This window comes from Equus przewalskii, chromosome 2 (genome assembly GCF_037783145.1).
Source record: "Equus przewalskii isolate Varuska chromosome 2, EquPr2, whole genome shotgun sequence".
Taxonomy (NCBI): domain Eukaryota; kingdom Metazoa; phylum Chordata; class Mammalia; order Perissodactyla; family Equidae; genus Equus; species Equus przewalskii.
In genome coordinates, this window is record NC_091832.1 from 109,763,844 (window position 1) to 109,785,378 (window position 21,535).

Consider the following 21,535-nt stretch of genomic DNA (forward strand, 5'->3'; position numbering starts at 1 on the left):
CTCTTTTTCCTGAGGAAGACTGGCCCCGAGCTAACATCCATGCCCATCTTCCTCTACTTTATACATGGGACGTCTGCCACGGCATGGCTTTTGCCAAGTGGTGCCATGTCCACACCTGGGATCCAAACCGGTGAACCCCGGGCTGCCGAGAAGCGGAACGTGCGAACTTAACCACTGCGCCACCAGGCTGGCTGGAGGAATATTTTCCATAACAAATTCTGGGTACACTTGTTTGGCTGTCCTAGGAAATGCAAGCATACTGTCTCTTGATGAGAGTATTTTGTTCAACATCTTAGAAGCAATTACCCAAGTTGGACTTCATCTTTTGTCAGTGCACAGCATACAGAGAAACAATGATAAAAGGCATTGGGCATTCTAAATTTAATGTGTGCTTCATTCTCTAAATCATGCACCCCTTTTTTTCTGAAACGTACATTCCAAACTTCAAACCTTAGCTCTATCAGGAATGATCAGGATCTCGTAAGACACAGAAGATACAAGAGAATTGCTCTGAATTCAAAGAGAAATTTGAAGACTGATATGAAATTTGAATTGAGGAAGATACCAGCATTTACAAAAGAAGCTATTTTTGGATATGTGAATTTTAGCAAAATTATATACAAAAAACATTAGTACTGAAACATGAGTTTCTTATCTGCTAGAGTGAGGAAGTTCAGTTGTGGGCTTTGTAGACAGAAGACCTTTCCGTGAACTGATAGTTTTCCTTTCCAACCACCACCCAATCTCGTAAAATACAATAAATACGATTACTGATTAGACAGTATCATTGCCACAACTATTAGTATTGCTAATAGGGGACCTATGTTTTAGTATGCTGTGCTGTCACTCTAGTAAAATATTTCCGGGTGTGATTGATTTACCATAAGAGGTAATAGAGCGCAGTAGTGAAGAGCTCATGGTCTGGATCCAGACTGGACTCAAATCTTGGCTCTAAATTACCAGCTGTGTGATTTGGGGTACATCAGTTAATCCCTCTGTGCCTCAGTTTCTCTTCAGCAAAAAAAAAAAAAAAAAAAAAAAAAAAAGGAGACTGTAACATTATTTAGTTCATTGGGTTTCCTAGAAAGGTTACATATATAAAAGTGCTTAGAACAGGACCTGGTAAATCCTAAGCACTGTTGAGTTTCCTTCTATCATTATTATGCTGCTGCTGCTGCTTTTATAGTTATCATTCTGATGAAGAACGACCAGAGTTTCATCCTGCCTTGTTGTGATTATTAATGAAGATGCCATTGAAAAATCACGAAGGAGCATGTTGACGGTGGCCGTGGGTTTCAAGAGGCGACGATCAACGGGGAGATCCACGCTCGCACCCCCGGGCCTGGCGCGGGCAGGGGCGCGGCGCTCGATTTCCTTCCCTGCCTCGGCGGGGCCGCTGCGCGCATGCTCCGTGCGGCTCGGCCCTCCGCTTTGATTGATTTGCTCCGGGCGGGCGGCCGCGGCGACCCGGGCCTGGCTCCGGGATGGGGAGCGAAGCCCCCGGGGCGGCGGCGGCGGCGGCGCTGTGAGGAGCAGCCCGGGGGAGGCAGCTGCCGCTCGTCGGTGAGTATCCGGGAAGCGCCATCATGGCGTTCCGTAAGAAGAGCCCCAGGAACCCCCCAGTCCTGAGCCACGAATTCATCCTGCAGAATCATGCAGACCTCGTCGCCTGCGTGGGGATGTTCTTCGTGCTGGGGCTCATGTTCGAGGGAGCAGCAGAAGCATCTATCGTGTTTATTACTCTGCAGCACAGCGTTACCTTCCCCGCGGCAGAAGAACCAGCCACGGACTTAAAGGTCCTTTATCATTATGGCATCAAAGATCTGGCCACGGTTTTCTTCTACATGCTCGTGGCAATCATCATTCACGCCACCCTTCAGGAGTATGTGTTGGACAAAATTAACAGGCGAATGCAGTTCCCCAAAGCGAAACAAAGCAGATTTAACGAATCTGGTCAGTTGAGTGCATTCTACCTTGTCTCTTGTATTTGGGGCACGTTCATTCTGATCTCTGAAAACTGCCTGTCGGACCCCACTCTCTTATGGGAGGCGCATTACCATAACGTGATGACGTTTCAGATGAAGTTTTTCTATATCTCACAGTTGGCTTACTGGTTTCATGCCTTTCCTGAACTCTACTTCCAGAGAACGAAAAAACAAGACATCCCCCGTCAGCTTGTCTACATTGGGCTTCACCTCTTTCACATCGCCGGAGCCTATCTCCTGTACTTGAATCATCTGGGACTTGTTCTCCTGATGATGCATTACTTTGTTGAATTACTTTCCCACATTTGCGACCTGTTTTATTTTAGTGATGAAAAGTACCAGAAAGACATTTCTCTGTGGGCAATTGTGTTTATTTTGGGTCGACTTGTGACTTTAATTGTCTCCGTGCTCGCTGTGGGCTTTCACCTGGCTGGAGGGCAGAATCGGAATCCCGATGCCGTCACCGGAAACGTGAATGTGTTGGCAGCCAAAATTGCCGTTCTGTCGTCCAGTTGCACTATCCAAGCCTATATAACATGGAATTTATTTAATGTCCAGCTTCAGAGGTGGATGGAAGAAGATGCTACTCTTCAGGCCCCAAGTGTGAAGAAGAAACGGACTAAAGGCAGGTCTTCCAGAAAAGGAACAGAAAATGGGGTGGCAACGTCAAGTAGAGTAGACTCTCCGCATAAGAGGAAAGAGAAATCTTCATAATGAATGACAAGCTAATTGACTAATGTCCCCAAAGAAGTCTGCTCTTTACTATATCTTTCTGCTCTAGAGATTTTTCTGTTCTTGAAAATAGTTTGTGCTGTCTTTAATTTTTGCTATGAACTGTGTAATGTATTTTTTTAAAGACAGTTGAGAGGAGAGTGATTATTATGATGGGGAAAAAATATTTGGTTTAGACTAAGCTACTCGTCGCCAAAATGTTTTAGGGATCACCACAACATTTTTTTTTTTTTTTTGGTTTGTTTTTTACCTATCAACATTTTCCTAATGATTTGTAGAGATAACTACAAAATTCCACGTATCAGTGATACAATTTCTTGCTCCCGCCAATCTTTTATAACATTAGCAAGATGGTCTCTTTAGAAATGTCATATTTGTAGTGTTCCCTTTCAAGATAAAATAGAAATATTAAGGTGGAAGTCATATTCATTAAGTTTGTAGCGTTCTCTCATTCTTAGATTTTTTTTTACAACTGGAGAAAAGATTTGTAAAACCACCAAAATAATGATGTGTTTTATAGGTAGTGGTTGTTACTGTTACATCTCCATTAAAAAAAGAAAATACTAATGGCTAACATAAGTGGAGATTTATTGCCATATACTGAATCAAAATATCTTGAATTAATATCAAAGTATTGCTGAAGAGGTAAAATCATTCATGTTCTTTTGAAACACTTGTAAACTGGAAACCAGAAAATTAAATATTTACTGTAAAAAGGAAATCAGTTTTTTTAACCATTATTCTTAATGAGATTTGTTATGTTTGTTGTCCACAACATCTTAGAAAAATATTGTTTAATCTGTCAATTATTGGAAAAATAATGCTTACTTGATTTATATCTATAAAAAGAATGTCAGCTAATTACATGTGTAAAAGATTTAATGCACTAACCTTAAACAATTTGAAATTCAAGTGGATAAATAATCTACTGAAAGACTTTTGAAAAACAATATTATAATTATAGCTGCGCTTCCATCTTTAATTGGGAAACATTTATCTGTATGGGACGTATTCCTATTTTGGATACATATATGTAAATTGTATCTTTATGGAAGCCGATAGAAACAATGAGCTGTAGTGGGTGAGTATTTATTTGTCTCCTCTCAGCCTTCATTTTGTTTTCATTTCCATAATGTGAGTGTTTATATTTTTTTCAGGAGAAAATGCTTTAAAAATATGCTAGGATATATTTCCTATTCCTCTATTTTCTCCTGCAGTATTTCTTGTGACTCTGCTTTTGACTGCCTTCTATTTGCTTTGTTTTAGGTAATTCATCTTTTCCAATCAGGGGGTCTCTCAGAATTAAACTTAGTGTGCTTGTGTTGCAAACCAAAGACAGAAGAGCCATGCCTGGCAAAGCTTTCTTTTCTATTCTGTCTGCTTTGAGAGGTATGTAATAAAGCGAGATTGGGTTTTTTTTTGGCTACAGAATTACTCCTACTATTTTTTTTTCTCAGTTACCTAATACTGTAGTTTGGGTAGCACATGCTCCGAGGGCCAAGTTACAATGCCTCCATTTTAACCAACCATTGTGCAAAGATTTTCATCTTCTTGTCTGAGAGAGCGGTCTTTCTAACTTCCCTCACTTTTAAAGAATTCTAGCATGTTCTTTGTAACCCCACTCCTGGTAACAAATTTCTTATCCGTTCTATACTTCATTTGCAAGTAAGAGCAAGCCTGATTCAAACTGGCAAATAACTGCAAGCAAATTCTGTCCTCACATGACTGACAGTGCCATGAATTAAATTCGACTTGACATTAAACATGATTAGGGCCCAGATCGATTTCCCAGGATTTTCTTGGCTCTGTCCCCACTCAGACTGACTTTCTTCTTGTGGGCAGACGACTACAACTGTTCTAGGGTTCATGTCTGCACACCACGTGCATGGTAGAGGGGAAGAGAGGAAACCTGATCTCTAGAATTTCCAAAACTGAGAGTTACCTTTAGTGAACTCATTTGATGAAGACATGTGCTGGGTGATTATTGTTCGGTTATATGCTTCACCTGTGCAAAAAGGCAAAACCCCTTTCTTGGAAAATATGGGTTCACAAGCAGTAGCCAGGTTATTGAAGAAAGAAAGGGGTAAAGATGCTGCATATGTCTCAACTATTTGTAAAAGTTCAGTAAATGTTGCCAGAAAACAAATATATGCCAAATAATTATGCAAGCCATGCTACAAATGAAATTCAGCAGAATACAAATTGCCAAGTCTCTTCCTTTTTAAAATTACATCCTGAAAAATTCATGCTGTATCTCCATGTGACAATTTGGTTTCTGTCACAAGGGACTACATGGAAACAGAATTTTCATAATCACCCAAAGTCCGTAGTTTACAGTAGGGTTCACTCTTGGTGGTGTACATTCTATGAGTTTTTACAAATATGTGATGACATGTATCCACTATTACAGTGTCATACAAAATAATTTCATTACCTAAGAGTCCTCTGTGCTCTGCCTCTTCTCCTTCTCTCCTCTGTATATTGTTAAGTACTATACAAAAGAATGGCACTGGGCTTTCCCTCATGTCCGGGTAGGAGGCAATAGAAAATTCAAGTATAGCAATACTTCCTCCTCTACATCTAGCTGATTCTTTCTAAGGAACCCTTTCCCTGAATGTATGAGTTATTGTTAACAAATAATATGCATTGCAAATACATATGTGACTATACTTAAAGTACATAGAATTCTGAATAAATGCACACTTATTTTAAAGAGTTATTAAATTCATAGTAACTGTGGGCTCTTTTTTTACATAAATGACAGCAGGTATGAATGATATCATGTGAAAACCCTTGAAAATATATTGATTCTGAATATAGGTCCTTATACTTGAAACATTTGAAACCATTGGTCTGGGTAAACTATATCAAGAAAAAAATTCAGCTCTTATTATATCCAAAATTAAATTTCAGACTAAATGAACTAAGCATTTGTTTTTGGAAAATCAAAGAGCATCAACAACCATTTTAGTTATGAGTACTAGACAATTTCCTTGCTCTTAGGTAATATGTAGTTTTCATCATTGCCTTATTAAATAATAGTGTCTCACAGGTGGTAGTTATTCAGAATTAGTTGAACTCAGTTTTTATTGTTAAAACAAATAAGCAAACAAAACTTAGAGTTTTCTTTTGCTATCTTTTCTAATATTGACTTCCTCTTTTATTACATCCTTTTCAAGTTTTAAGTAGTAATTATCTATGTATTGCTTGTTTATTGCCTGCATTCTATTCCAGTTTGAGTCTGGGGTCATGTATCTTTACATCACTAAGGTAAACGTAGCATCTAGCACAATGTTTAGTAGAGTGGAAGCATGCAATAAAAATGTGTTGACTGGCAACTTAATGATTTGGGGGTGGAGTACACATATGTAAACTTTAATAATTTGTTCCTAAAGCACTTAAACGAAAACCCTGGCTCTAAACATTAGACTTTTATTTAGAAATGGCTGCATGTCGTGTGTCATTCTAATGGCATTTGTGATTTGCCAAACTCTATGAAATTCGAGTCCTTTTTCTGAGTGAAGAGTTAAGTTAATATCTTCTAAATATGCAGCTACTAGTAGAATCCTTTCTATCTGAATCAGTTGCTCCACATCCTCAACAGCACTTCTGTAATAGTGAAGAACAAGAGGACAATCCTATTTGAAAAGATGCAAAAGACCAAGGCAGGGACATTTTTTTTGCAGGAGTTGAAATCAAGATTTATATTGGTCAGTAATATCTGATATCCCTTTTAGACATCCTAACCTGCTCTTGGAGCTCAGAGGAGTGGTCAAAGCTGAAGACATAAGTTTGAGAGTCATCAGCATAAAGACAGTTTTTTAATCAAGGCACTGAACAAGGTCATCTAAGGAGAAGATATAAACAAGGAAGAGAAGAATTTCTACTGCTTGACCTTGGAGCATCCCAACAGATGGAAATAAGACAGTGGAATGAGAGCCAATAAAGGAGACTCACTGATGTCTGATGTGGAGGAGAAGGGCCGAAAGGACAAAAGGCCACTCATTGTGGAACCCACACCTGAGTGACGGCTGGTGAGGTAGGCGAAAACAAGGGTAAACAGTGTTGCATAACCCCAAAGAAAAGTATATTAAGAGGATGAAAATATCAATTACTTTCAATGCTATTGAGAGTTCAAGTTCCTTGAGATTAGAAATTTAAAGATATCTGGACTTGGCAACATGTGGATCACTGGAGACGTAGGTGAGATCAGTTTCAGTGGGGTTATGGGGATGAAAGCCCTATTGGAGTGGACTGAGGAGAGAATGGGAGATGAGGAGGGGTGACATGATATTACAAATACTTCTCAACAAATGTCTCTTGAAGTGGAGCAGAGAAATGGAAAAGAAGTAGGCATCCCCATATGCAATAAACAAAGAAGGGTGTGGAGTCAAAAGAGTTGGTTTTGTTGTTAGTGTTGTAATTGTTTTTAGGATGATTATAGAATACTTGTATATTTGTATACTGAAAAAGCGAGGAGATGACAGAGGGGAGAAGGATGACAACTGCAAGAACAAGGCCAAATTACACGAGTCCACTGAAGAAAGGCATGTAGGACTTCCTGATTTGAAAAGAGCACTTTTAAATTAAATAAATCTCCAGTTTGCATATTTTCAGAAAACTTTTGGAACATCTGCATACAACAGATACATACAAGGATGTATATATATTGTCTTTATTCTATCTTATTGCATTATAGTAGGTTTAATTAGATTTGTAATGACTACCATTAAAATCTGAGCAGAAGTAATAGTATAAAGTATTTGAAAAGATGATATTAGTTGACCTTGTCCTTTTTTTCCTATGTGTGCTGTTCTAACTTAAGCAATTTTTTTCTCTCATAAAATACAAGTAAAATCTGTTCGATGAGAAGACACTGAGCTCAGCATTGGCACTCGGCCTCCCTCTTTGGCAAACCTATTGGCAAACAATTCAATATCATTCTGTAGGGGTTGGATGGATGCTAGATCTCTGTCAGTCAATTACAGAACTTGTCAACCCAACAGAGGGTGATTGTCCCTAAAGAAGACTAAGTTGCCATAAAAAAGGTTGCAAAAATGTGTGCAAATATAATTTATTCAACTAAAGCAAAACTCATCACTTCTATTAGCATATATTTCAGATTTCTCAAGTCCTAGGATACTCTGGATGCTTAGGAGTCCTCTTAAATTCTAATAATACAGCACCTAACCGTTTCTCAGAACAGCAAATATATGTCACGTTGAGATTTTAAAGTTTTCTTTTCTTTTAACACAATTCTAGGATTCCATGGGTTTCATGGTTGTTTGTGCTGCTAGGCCATCTATTCAGAAAAATTCTAGGAACCAACCACCAGATATCTTTAAACTCCTATCAGAAACTAGCTTATGCCAAATAAACTCAGACCCTGTACAATGCCTTTAACCATAGAATTACTGCTTCAATTTTTTTGGGGGGCCGGGGATTAGCCCTGAGCTAACACCTGCCAATCCTCCTCTTATTGCTGAGGGAGACTGGCCCTGACCTAATATCCATGCCCATCTTCCTCTACTTTATATGTGGGATGCCTACCACAGCATGGCTTGCCAAGTGGTGCCATGTCCGCAGCCGGGACCCAAACCGGCTAACCCCAAGCAGTCGAAGCAGAACGTGCGAACTTAACCTCTGCACCACCGGGCTGGCCCCTTACTGCTGGAATTTTTATGTACTGTCACCACATTCCAAGTTGGAGTTGAAGTCTACTGTGGAGGGCTGCTGAAACTGGGTGAAATCTAATCTCTTCAAATTTTATATCCATCTATACTAATAATTAAAACCTATATTAAAAAATGTATATTTATAAGATAGAATTTTTTTTGGCATAGCTCCTTATATCTTTAAAATACCTAAAGCAAATTTAAAAATGTTATATCCAACCTGTGTATACCAGAGTCAAAACTGTAACCAAATCTATAACTTATAGGGGAAAAAAATCAAATACACAATGATGAAAATGCCAGCAAGCTGAATTTCAGCAAATACTGCATTCATTTATGTCCTCAGCAGATAAAGAAAAGATACTTGAAAGTACATATCTCTACCTATAGTGCACAGATATGTTTTTTTTGCTTTATTTTGCCTCTTGGACCTAATTTTTTTCTCTCCATCCCTACTTTCCAACAAATTCAGATGATACGATGGATTTCAAAAGCACCAGGTGTTCATTCGATTCTGAGAAAACAGGATATCTGAACTCTTCTTTTTTAATTGAAGTTTTTATCTTTCCATTCTAATTATCATGACTAGGACTAAAGAGAGCTAATGACAATTTAAGAAAAAAAAAAAAACAGGAAAGAGAAGAAAAATATGCTTTATTGAAAATCCACACCAAGAAGATAAAAGCCTACTGATGATTTTAATCAACTTAATTATCCATGTCAAAAATGCTAATTCATAATAAAACATCCAAAGGATTCTAAGATTCATTAACATTTCACTACATTTTGGAGGTTGAATTTTCGATATTACTATGTGTTCACAAAAGGGAAATATTTTGAATGTGATTTCTCCCATCTGAAAATAGCTTATAAGTCACACTCTGTCTCATACATAAATATCAGAATACTCAAATAAAATGACATAAACTTTATGAATAGCTGAGGTTCAAATTTTACCCAGCATGTCTGATAAAAATATGTGACTGGGTGGAGGGAGGGAGAAAATGAGTCTGAAAGATGACAAGAAAAGAGTCCACAAGGCTTTCATGCACCTTTGGGAAAGTTTCTTAGGTAACTGCTAACAGTGCATCAGAGTCACGTGGACCCGTCACTCCAGGTAAAACAGAGTGACTGGTACTTGAATTTGCTCCAACTCCCATGATAACAAAGCTCTGTGAAATGAAAGGACGGTTCTACTAAACTCTTCAGGCCTGAACGTCTCCTGTGTTGTCTCTCTAAAGCAGCGTCCAATACAGGCTGGGGAGTGCTTTGTCCACCTTAAGAAGAAAAGTGAGTCTCAGCTGCCAAAATAAAATCCCATTCCTGGAATATTTATTGGGTGCTTAGTATATTCCAGCGCTGGTTGTAAGCAGTGGGGAGACAATGATAAATGATATGCTCGGGGTCAGGTTGTAGTCAAGTGGCATCTACAGCTTGAGAGCCAGCCATGGTGCAATATCCAGAAGCTGCCCGGAAGGGCAGAGTCAAGGGACCTCAGAAACAGAACAGAGTGGTGGAGTGTGCATGGCCTCTGTCCAGGGTCCAGCGGCAGTGCAGAGGGGAGCGGCTCTGCCCAAGTAACATCCTGACTTCAGCAGAGCCTTGACTGGTTGCGCAGAAGAATCAGGTTGACGTGCTGGGCACTGCTGTGTGTGCATCCCCAGCAGCAGCGTGGACAGGAGTGGCGGGGTGGTAGGAGCCAGAGTTCCCCAGCCTGTAGAGGACTCAGTGGTCTGGGTGAAAGGGCAGAGGAGGAAGTGGCACAAACCCTTGCTCAAGGGGAGCGTTCGGTGCTGACCTGTGGCACAGCCGGAATGGCAATGGAAAGGACAGCTGGAAGCAGCGTGGGAGAGCACGCGAGGAGCTGCCAAAGAGGGGAGGGCAGACTCGGAGTCAGTTGGAGTTCAGTCATTCATGGAATTCCTGGGAAAATGATGTAGTTGGTGAAGCCTGGAGAAAACAACTCACCCATTAAAGACAGTAAACACAACCCAATACCATATATCACATGGAAACCATTTTGAAAAATTCAAAAAACAAGTTTAATTTGCCAAAATATAGACAGGCTTAAGTTTAACATATGATTGTGTGAAAATAGTTGACTTCATGAAAATATTTGTAATATTTGGAAATGGGGTCACAGATATCCACCCCATACTTGTATGAAATTCTGTGACAGCTGTTTGAATCAATCCTCAGTGCCCTGATGGGAATATCTCTTTACTTTATCACTTATTATCTTCCTGCATGATTGTCCTTACACGAGTAACTAAGCCCGTCAATAGTCCGCTCATCGGAGTCACTTTTTGGAATGTGACATTATTAAAGATGTATATTCCATCCCAGGTTTAGACCTTGGAGAGAAGCAGCCATGACTGGGTCAAATGAAGGTGTCAAACAGGAATAGGTTCTGGAAGGGAAATCTATATTGAGGTGCCAGCTGGCTCTCCACTGGGGCAGTGTTATCAGGATGACCCCCACCTCATTCAGCAGCACTGGAAATGTGCAGCTCTGCTGGCCGGCAACATGTCTCTTGCGAAGTTCTCAGAGATTGATTTTGCTTCCTGGGGAAATGCTATTTATTCGCATCTGTTTTCAAGGTTGTTAGGAAGAAAAACACTTGCCTTCCCACTGCCTACAGGCAGGCTTGGAGAATGACATTGCCATGTCGTTTTTTAGTATTGACATTAGTTGTCTAAGAATGTTTTCTTCTAAGTTATTCTAAAAAGAAAGATAGTTGGCATATGTTATGGAATGTTTTAAATAAAAAATCAGCTTCAACATTGACTCAAATAATTTAAACTAATTGTTCTAGATTCAAACATTAAAACATAAGGAGGAAAAAGCTCTTCTCTTTTTAGTTATTCCCATGCATTTTTGCTTAAGAAATACTTTTAACAAATTAGAAAACTCTTAGAAATGTTTTGCTGTATTTACATTGGTACTGTAAAGTACATATTTTTCTTTTACAAAATGTTTTAGTTTTTACACTATAGGGTTAATCCTCCTACTTTTGAGAATAGCCTTAAGTTCTTGAAGTTACTAGGATTTCCTCTTTATTTAATTTCTCTTTTTCCCCCCAGTATATTATTTTAAAATATTGGAAGAAAAGAACAAATAAACAAATCCCCACTGTTATATAAGGGTTTGGTGAAATTAATCTGCATATAAATATAGATGCAATTAAATTATTCACAAATAATTAAGACTTAATGGAGTCTCCGTTTTCACCATTTTTCAAATCTACATTTTGTCAACTAAAAGATATACAAAATAGAGAAGCTAGAAGTTTTAAATGCTTGTAGACATCAGAAAAAATACTCAACTAAATTTAAACAGCATTATTAGAATAATTAGATTCGTTTTATGTTATTCACCAGATGCTATAAATTATTATGATATCATCAGTTTTCCTAATATATCAAGCTAGTCCTGACCCATACTATTCTGATTATGGTCATCATTGCAATTACTGTGCTGTTTTAAATTATGTATTTTGATCACTGTCTCCCTCGCTAAGCTGTAAGCAAGATGGAAACGGAAAATATTCGTGGAACCAAAATGTGTCTATTTGTAAAATGCATGTTTATTTTTCAAATTGGATAAGGCTGTTCTTATTTATCATGGAAATGGCATTATTTACCAGCAAGAAATTGGACTTCTTTAGGGTTTAGCAGAAAAGAGGTGTGATAGAATTTCAAGGAACTATTAGGATAATTGCTCCAATGATCTCCTATGGGAATTATTCCTCGTAATGAATATTTGGCAGTAGTAAACAGCTTATTGTTCATTATCTTTATCAGCTTATATTCATAATGGATTTTGGTCATTTATGGCCAATTAAACCATAAACTACTTGGAAAAGGGTAATTCAACTCTCAGCTCAGCAAATGTTAACTGAGTGCCTACTGTGGCTAACACTATGTCCAGGCCTGCGACTAATAGTGAGAAAAAGAAAAGGCACTCCCTCCTCAAATTGAAAGAGACTAGCTATCAAGCAGGACTAATATGTGATGGTAAACATTGTAATTGAGAGGGTTGTTCATGCTATGGCAGAATCTAGTCTAGTCTTACTGGTTTAAGGAAAACCATCAAAGAACTGATGACTATGATGAGACCTGCAGGAGAAGAAGTTAGTTTAAACAATGGGTTACACATTTTCCAGAAGGGGAGGGTCAAGGAATGGCTGAAAATTGAGAGAGGACACGGTGGTCTTGAGCGCTAAAAATATTGTTGGAATATAGAGCACAAGTGAGGGAGGAAAGGAAGACCGTGAATGTCATACTAAGAAATTTATACTTACCTAAGATCAGTAAGTGTTCACTGAGATGTTTTACCAGGCTAATCACATGATCAAGTTTTTGTTTAAGGACAATCATTGGTAGTAGTGTGGAGAACGAATTGGAGAGGGTGAAACAGCTAGTCACTCCACAAACCACTTCATACTCGTATGTGAAAGGATTTACTGAAATCCGTGCTAAAGTAATAAGAAGAAGAAAGAGTACACGTTAAAAAGCTTCTAATAGTATAGTCTCGATAGGATTTTGTGCTTTTGGATATAGATTGTGAGAGAAAAAGAGTGTTAAGGATTTATGGCCATTCAGCTCTCTGGCTTGGATAAATTAACAGCTGGTGTTGCTATTTTCTGAGACAGAAAATTCAGGAGGAGAAATGAGTTTCCAGACTAAAATCGGCTCAGATTTTAGATTTTTTAAAATTGAGATGGTCTTGAAACTACACAAATATCAAAATAGAGAATATCAATACCACCAAAATCTACAGGCCTTGAGAAGGGGAGAAAGAGCTTAGGTGAAGATAGACATACTTGAGAAAGTCGTTATCATATGGATGGTAACTCAAGTCACACTGTACAATGAAACCTCAAAGAATGAACATGAAGAGGGACAAAATTAAAGGGTTTATGAAATCTCTATGGATGAATACGTAAAGAAAAAATATAAAAGGACCTATAAAGAATCCTTGAAACTACTGAGTAGCATTCCTAAGAATGGCCAGATAGTGTCTTTACCAAGGCAAATGCTTGAGTAAAGCAATAAAACCAGCAGGATCTATTTTTGGGAACTCTCTTCTCTGTGGTCCAACAAATTGCACATTCTGAGATAAGGATTAGAGATATTAAATGGTTAAATTGTTTAGCAGAAAGAATGTCTTTCATTCATATTTCCAGAAAATTGTTTAAATCATTGACAAAAGTTATTTTACAAAGAAACATAGGCCTGAACATATCTTCAGGAAATTATAAAATGTGATGTAACTGACTTGGGTAGAAAATAGAACATCAAGAAAAAAATATATAAGGAAAATTTGAAATTCAATGAAATAGTTAAACAACAAATTAGAAACATTTGAAAAGAGACTCAATACACTGGAGGAATGTCAGAAAAAATCATGCCAAAATAGCACAAGGAAACAAGAAACATAAAGACTAGAAGGAGAAAGTCCAAGGTATGTTTAACAGAGTTCTAGAAAGAGGAACGTAAAGGGGTAGGGCCATATTTCAGAAGGTAATAGCTGGAAAATTTCTGGAACTGTCAAACAACATCAATCCTCATGTCCAACAAGCCTAATAAATCTCAAACACAATTAAAACACACAGACGCATTCCGTAATGTCAGTGTCACTTCAAAACACTAAATGCGGAGAGATGGTCTTAAAAATTTCCAGAACCAAAGGAGAAATTAAGAACAGAAAATGGACAGTCTGAGACATGAATTGATGCTTCACAGCAATGATGTGGTAAGAAGGCTGTGTAACGTCAAACTCTGTGCTGAGAGAAATGGTCAAGTTAGGAGTCTATATCAAGTAAAAATATTTTTCGTGGAGAAATACCAGTCTCAGGCAACTGTGGTTCCTGCTCTGACCCCTTGGCTTTAGGATTACCCTTCTGGCCCTTCTTTAGGGTCACACTGACATGTCTGTGACTCTATAGGGGCATGGGGAAGTGACCATCACAGCCCAGGTCCTGCTTCCTTGTGAATCATGCTCCAGGGATCGAGAACCCGAGAATTCTGTGGTACAATAGCCTCAGGTGATCTTTTAAACCTGTCCAGGATTCTTCCCCAGGTTTATCTGCCACAGGCTGGACAAAAACTCCGCCATAACTCTTGTTGCACTGCCAGGCCTGAGGAGGAGCCCAAGGACGGCTGTTTGAAGAGAAGCGTGGGATTTTGGACAAAGCGTGACCAAGTGGACAAGGGGTCCACACTCAGGTGCTCAAGAACCCAGGAGGTCAGGAATGCAGGTGGGAAGAGTGGGCCAGGAGGCTCCAGGTGTACTCCTGCACAGGGCTCTAAAAATGAGAAGGGTGGGTCTACATAAAGAGATTTCCACAGAGCTTGTTAAGAGCAGAACTTTGCTAAATAATTCTAAAGGCTATGCTTCACTCAGAAGGAAAAATAAGAGGAACTAAAAAAATACTTAAATATTCAAAAGAAAGACAGGATAGAAATACAGCAAGACCAACAGAAAACATAAAACAGGGCTATGAATAAAAAAAATGAATGAGTAATAAATAAAATAAATCAGTAATGAGTTTAAATCTAAATGGTGTAAATCTTCCAACAAAAGATAAAGATTATCAGACTAGGTGAAAAAATATCCCTGCCTTTATGCTATCCAAAAGAAGCACATGCAAAATATAAGGAATAATAAATGTTGAAATACAAGAACACACACATATATCCGTATATGTACATTTGTGCATATATTTATATTTATGTATAAATTTTACACAAAAGAAAAGATTGTAGCTGTATTAATAAACAAAAAACACTTTAAGGAAAAAAGTAATAATGGCTATCTATATGTAAATTTCATGATGACTTAAACTTCAATTTAGCAGGAAGATATAGCAATTTTAAATTAGCATGCACCTATGAATATAGCTTTACAATTTATCTTTGAGTCAAAGTAATCCAATTTCAAGCAGCAAAAACAATAAGGTATGGGGCCAGCCCTGTGGCCAAGTGTTTAAGTTCTCGTGCTCTGCTTCAGCAGCCCAGGGTTTGCCAGTTTGGATCCTGGGCACAGACGTATGCACAGCTCATCAAGCCACGCTGTGGTGGCATCCCACATAGAAGAACTAGAATGACCTACAACTAGGATATACAACTATGTAGTGGGGCTTTGGGGAGGAAAACAAAGAAAGAGGAAGATTGACAACAGATGTTAGCTCAAGGCCAATCTTCCTCACCAAAAAGCATACTTTAAAATTAAAAAAAAAAGAAAAGAAAATTTTTGATACAAAATGTATTGATTAATTCATGTTGTTGGGAGGGCAGCCAGCCAATCAGGAAAGAGAAAAGAATGCAAAGCTTTAACACCTGCAACCCAGGATGTGAGGCACGAGACAGTCAGGGCGCCATGTCACAGTGGACATGGCTGGCACTGCAGGGCTCCAGTGCTCCCACTGACATAGCTGCTGCCACCACCCGCGCACTGAATCAGCCTCAGAAGGGCAAGTGTATACTCCCTCTTCATCTTCATGCTCCTCGTTTAACATCCAAGGGCCAGAGTAGGAGCTCCTCCTCGTGCCTCAGCTTTTGGTGATCCGGGAAGGAGTGTCTACCCACTTTGGCTTCCATACTGGGATTAACGCAATATTATATTCTCCTTTTCTTAAAGTTTTGTTTTGATTAGGGGTAGGGTGGAAAGCTTCAAACATTTTGATAAGTGCTTCCATTTTCTGAGATACTAAGTATTACGTAATTTCCTAAGAAATATATGACCACCTAAAATGATTGTGTGTGTGTGTGTGTGTGTTTAAGAATGGAAAATGGAGCCAAGGATCCTGACTAGCAGTTCTCCTTACACACACAGTCACACCCCACCCCCCGCACACACACGCATCTAGCAGTGGTATTTAATACAAATAATTAAATTAAATTAAATTAAAGACTAAGCAATACTAAGATAGACTATTGGCCTAGCAAATAAAAGAATAAAAACTTCCCTCAAAACTATAGCCTAACGTTCAAAGATTTTGTTTTTCACGGAAATTACTACTTGGAAGGAATTCAACTTGCCTTTTCATGTCTAACTCCGAGTGGAATTTCCGAATCATTGATTCATCTACAGGAAGTGTTCCTAAAATAACCTTGATAATTACGACAATGAAATTACAACAACAGCTTGTCTCACACCCACTCCCAACACACACACACACACACACACACACGCACGGCGTATAGTTTTGAGGCCTTTGTATACGGAGCTCTGCCCACCAGTTATTGCTTCACCTAAAGTTGTCAGGAGGAAGCGGCTGGTGATTTGACAGGCAGAGGCAGGTTGACAACTTCTCATCAAAAGTCAAACACTGCTGTGTTTCCAGTGTCAATGTAGATTTGACATTTAATTTAAAAACTATCTTAACATAGATCTACACGCAATCAAACGGATAGCAGTACAAACATTGTGTCTTGTTTAACGCTGAAAAAAGCCTGTTGCCCAGAAGGCAGAATTATTTTAAGAAAAGCATCACTGCTCTCCCCCTGGGAATATTGGCAGTGCTGAGAATAAAGCAGTTTTACTAGTTCAAGATATTGGATTTGGCTCAGAAAGAGAAAATAATGGTGTTTAATAAGAAAATTGGGTTGTTGTGAATACAGAATTTCTATTGATATGTTTAGTTACCAACTTGGATAAAAGTATGCTCCAGTGGGGAGTGTGTGTGTGTGCGTGTGTGAGTGTGATCACTCCTGCATACATGTGTATATACACGAGCCATGATACATCATGTAAGCATTGGTATATTGCATCTTATAGATTGTTTCTTTTTTTTGAAAAATAAAAGCTTTATCTGCTCATGAAAAATACTTAGAGAATAGAAATGACAATATATTTTAATGATACAGAAAAACAAGTACATTCTTAATATAAGATAATTAATGATAGTATTTTTAAGCATATTATCAACCTAATAAAAAATGTTTTGACATTATTTAAATGTGATGAACTGATGAAAAACAACTTTCTGTAAATAATAGCAGATTTCAGGATACTCCTTTCAGTGCATTAGATGATATTAGGAAATGAAAGCTTAATATCCTTCATTATCCCTTAAATTTCAAATTGGTCACTAATTTGAAAATTATGTTCAAAACATAGTGCCAAAGCACTATGCTAAATTTAACATAATCAAGTTATTTATTTATTAGCATAAAAAGACTTTGGGTGCAATATGTCAGGGTAGGAAGTATAAAAGCCTGTTTAAAACACTAGATTCTTCCTGCGCTAGCAGCAAACTTTGCGTTACTCCCATGTCAGGTACTTTGTTTCTTAGAACCTTCTCCCCTGAATGGTTCTAGATTAGTATTTGCCAATGAATGACCCTCACATTGGATATGAAGAGCAGAAGTAGGGAGAGTCCTTATATTCTCATGAGGTCCTCATGGCCAAATACGGCTGCTACTCAGATTTCTCTGCAATTTCCAAGTTTCCTGTTGCAGGAAGTAAGTAGGATCTAAGTTGAAATAGTAGGTAGGATCATATCCAGATAATTAAGAATTGTGGCATTTTCCTTGCAAACTTTAGAAAACCATTTTCTTTGGTTGTCCAGGCTGCTGTCTTCTGTGACTGTCTCTCTCACCTCCCAGCTGCAGCCTCGTGACCTGCGCAGCTCATGCTCTTTCTATGTGTGTGGGAGCCCTAACTCCTTTATTAAACACTTCTGTCCCATAATACTTGGTGTGGCTCTGTTTACATGACAAAATTCAGAGTGATGATCTTCACTAAAGGATGTAGTGCTTAGACCTTAGTGACCTACCATGAAGACCTGTGACTATGATGGGAATGAAGTAGCCATACAGCTTCTACATACCTGCTGTCTCTATGTGCCATCTCGACGCAGGGCTGGCCCATGATCCAAACAGACAACAATCAAAAAAAAGCAAAAAGCAACTACCAAAAAGACAGAAGCCTTTCTTCCATGTGGAGGTTAGTTTTGTTTCTTAATACCCCTTCCTGATAGGTTTTTCCTTAGGAGTACTGGAAGTGGCAGTACCCTAAAGGGCAGCATCTGTACGTATCTTACAGTGAATAACAGATCTAGGGCTGTGTTCTCTGCCAAATCATGCCATTCTCAGGTGCATTATTAATTTCACTTACATCTGGTTTCAACTACTCTCTTCAAGCAGAGAATGATTATCATCTTTTGGCTGAGACAAGACTTGAAACGTGATCTTTCTTTAACACAAAAAACCAGTGTTCCCTTTTTGGGAAAAATAATTGAAGAAGTTCTGTCTCATAGTCATGCCGTATTTTGTCCTTTCTCTTTTGATGTAAACCACTTTGTGGGCAAAGACTAAGCTTTGTCTATCAACATATACACCTCTTGCCTTCTCATCCATGGCTTACAGCACACTACCTTGCACATAAGCAGGTGCTCTGTAAATGTTTATAATTAGAATAATAGAGTTTAAGTTCAACCAAGATGAGAGACAGGGAGGTTGGACAGAGAGCCATACTGGGAAAATTGGAAAAACTACGGCCAGATTATACCTACTGCATAAATATTGTAGGAACAGTCCATGGCATGGTAAGAATAAGACCAGAGTGACAAAGATTTACCTTCTATTACATATTCTTGTAATTACACATACACTCATCTGTATAAAAAAAAAAGAGACCATTATATCTTGCTTTTTAGAACTTGTCGAAGTGATTCTATATGTCTCATAAACTTTGATGCTTGCAATAATGGTATATAGGAGAGTTAGGCACTACTTATGTAATCAAATTCAAACTTCTTATATATCATTTCCTCTAAGAAGCTTTTGTTTTCTATCTCAAGTCAAATTATTCACTCCCCTCTTTGTGACCCCATTTTCTATTGCACCAACTTTTGTCACAGTGATTTTAACATTTTATTGTACTTATTTCTCTGAACTGCTGCACTCCTACATTGTACCTATCTCGGAGACAGCAGGTAAGCCTTAAAAATGTGTACTTTCATATCAGTTAGGATCATCCCAAGAAAACAGCTTGTTTCATGAGTGAGTGAATGTTTCTTGAATGAATGTGTGGAGAAACTATTTTTTTTCCCTCTGGGTTTCTACATCAAAAATGATTCGTATTTGAAGACTTGGATAGACTGTCTGTCACTCACAAATCAATCAAGGAGAATATAAAGGGAGAAGGCACAGATAAGAGTAACGGAATATTTGGCCCGTTGCTCCCAAAGTGAATTAGCCAGCATTGATTTACCTCTGCCTACCCCATATCTGTTTGTTCACAATTGTCTGTTTTGTATCTAGGGGCAGAGAAGCTACTTTCATTGGAGAAAGAGCTGGAGGGGAAGAGAGAATGTAAGGTAGATGATTATGTGTTTCTTTCCTTTGTGGCACCAGGAGAGAAACTTGAGCTGCTCTGATTAGGGGGTGAGGGCCACAACTTCTCAGGATTGCATAGGAAAAGTATGCAAGCCTCTGGCCAGGAGCCCAGCTGCGCTGGTGTTCAGGTGACCACATGTGATAACAGGTTGAGAGAAAATCTTTTTCTGCCTCAAGGGGGAACTGTGCATCATTCTGACTCTCTAAGGAAGAGAAGAATTCAGAGCATTGGGTGACAGTATCCCTGGTAGTGATGCTAGCATTTCAGGACGGCGACTGGCGATGGCCGGGCTTCCACGAGCAACTATGTGCAAAGCAGGTGTGGAGAAGTGGAAGCTAAAGTAGGAGTGTGAGACCAGAGTAATGCAGTGTGGGGACCACAGTTCATAAATTCCCAAATGGGTAAGTGCAAAAGGCCCCTCTGAGATGCTCAGAAATAAGTACAAGATGCTGTGGAAGGGAGAGCTGTGCTTACCCATTACATAGGTCAGGGCTATCAAACTCAGAGTCATTTGAGTGAAAGCATTGACAAGCAATTTTGAGGGCCCAGCTGAAATTGGAAACCATAAATCTGCCCCACCTGGCAGAGTTATGTGATTTTTCTCCAGGAAAGCTCAGCAGCTCAGAAGATGGAAAGTGTTTGTGACTAGAGATCTAGATTGAGAATGTGTGTAGATAGAAGTGGAAGAGAGGTGGGAGGACAGGGGGATTGAATTAACAGTGACAGGAAATGGCCAGACATGGTGATAAGGTTCATTAGGAGTGAAAAGCCAAGAAGCATGATATGAAAAAAAAATATTAAGAGAGTTAAAGACCTAAGTAAATGAAAGAGTATACTCAGTGGGGTTAAGAATTTGTTATGAGAGAGAGGAATTTAGGATGTCGTTCAGTTTATAGGATTATGAAGCCTGCATTTGGTCTTAGGAGTAGTTTACGGAAGAAAAATGATGTAAAATCATTATTGTAAAAAAATTAAAAAATTTGGAATGCAATAAATTTACTCAGGATAATGGAAATGGAGAGAAACAAAATGGGGGGGCATCATATTCTCTGGAATGAAAGACTACAGTCTGATATTTAGATGATGTATTAATTAAGAAAAGAAACAATAGCTATTCCTATTGTCCTCAATCTCATCGTTAAAACGAGAAAGCTCCTTTTTCATTCACGGCATAGTACAAAGGAGCACATGGCAGGGTGACACAGGTACCCAGGATTCTTCCACACCCTTGGGCTCTTGGCAGGGCTTGCTTCCTCTGGCTGGGAGATGAGAGAAGGGAGTGAGTGACGAGAGTGAGATGTTTCAGAGGCCAGCTCTGGAAAAGGTACGCTTCAGTTTCACTAATTTCCATTGGCTGGAACCCAGAAGGCATGACATAATTGCAAGAGAGCTGGGAAATATAGTTTAGCTGCATGAGTAGGAAGAAGAGAAAAAATGTGAATATTGGTAAACACCAGCATTCTCTGCCACAGCAGGTGATTGCTATGTGGTATGAATCTCCAAGAAAATTACTTTACAATGAAGAACAATAGCAATAACAATGGTTGTAGTCTGGAAGGATAGTATAGATCTAGGAAAATATAAAGTTTTACTCATCCTTTTCAAACAATACATGTTTACGGTTTCTTGCTATATGCTTGACCCTGCTGGAGAAAAAAAAAATAGGACAATCTCTACCCTCAGAGTGCTTAAAATGTAGCAGAAATCATCATGGATATGCAGGCGAGTGCCACAAATGAAAGAGTCACACACAAGGAAATAATGCACATAAACAGGAATAAGAAATGTGACTTA

The 21,535-nt window shown here is 38.7% G+C and overlaps 1 protein-coding gene across 2 annotated transcripts; it reads left to right on the forward strand.

The window, feature by feature from the left end:
- The first annotated feature begins 1,299 nt into the window (after positions 1 to 1,299).
- TRAM1L1 (translocation associated membrane protein 1 like 1) lies at positions 1,300 to 7,492 on the forward strand. 2 transcript variants are annotated; one of them, XM_070609246.1, is made up of 3 exons: positions 1,300 to 3,798; positions 3,984 to 4,106; positions 6,455 to 7,492. In XM_070609246.1, the coding sequence occupies exon 1, from the start codon at positions 1,587 to 1,589 to the stop codon at positions 2,697 to 2,699; it is 1,113 nt and encodes a 370-aa protein (XP_070465347.1). In that variant the 5' UTR covers positions 1,300 to 1,586; the 3' UTR covers positions 2,700 to 3,798; positions 3,984 to 4,106; positions 6,455 to 7,492. The 2 variants fall into 2 exon arrangements, with proteins under 2 accessions (XP_070465347.1, XP_070465346.1); XM_070609245.1 differs by having other exon boundaries at positions 1,396 to 2,610.
- The last annotated feature ends 14,043 nt before the right edge of the window (positions 7,493 to 21,535 follow it).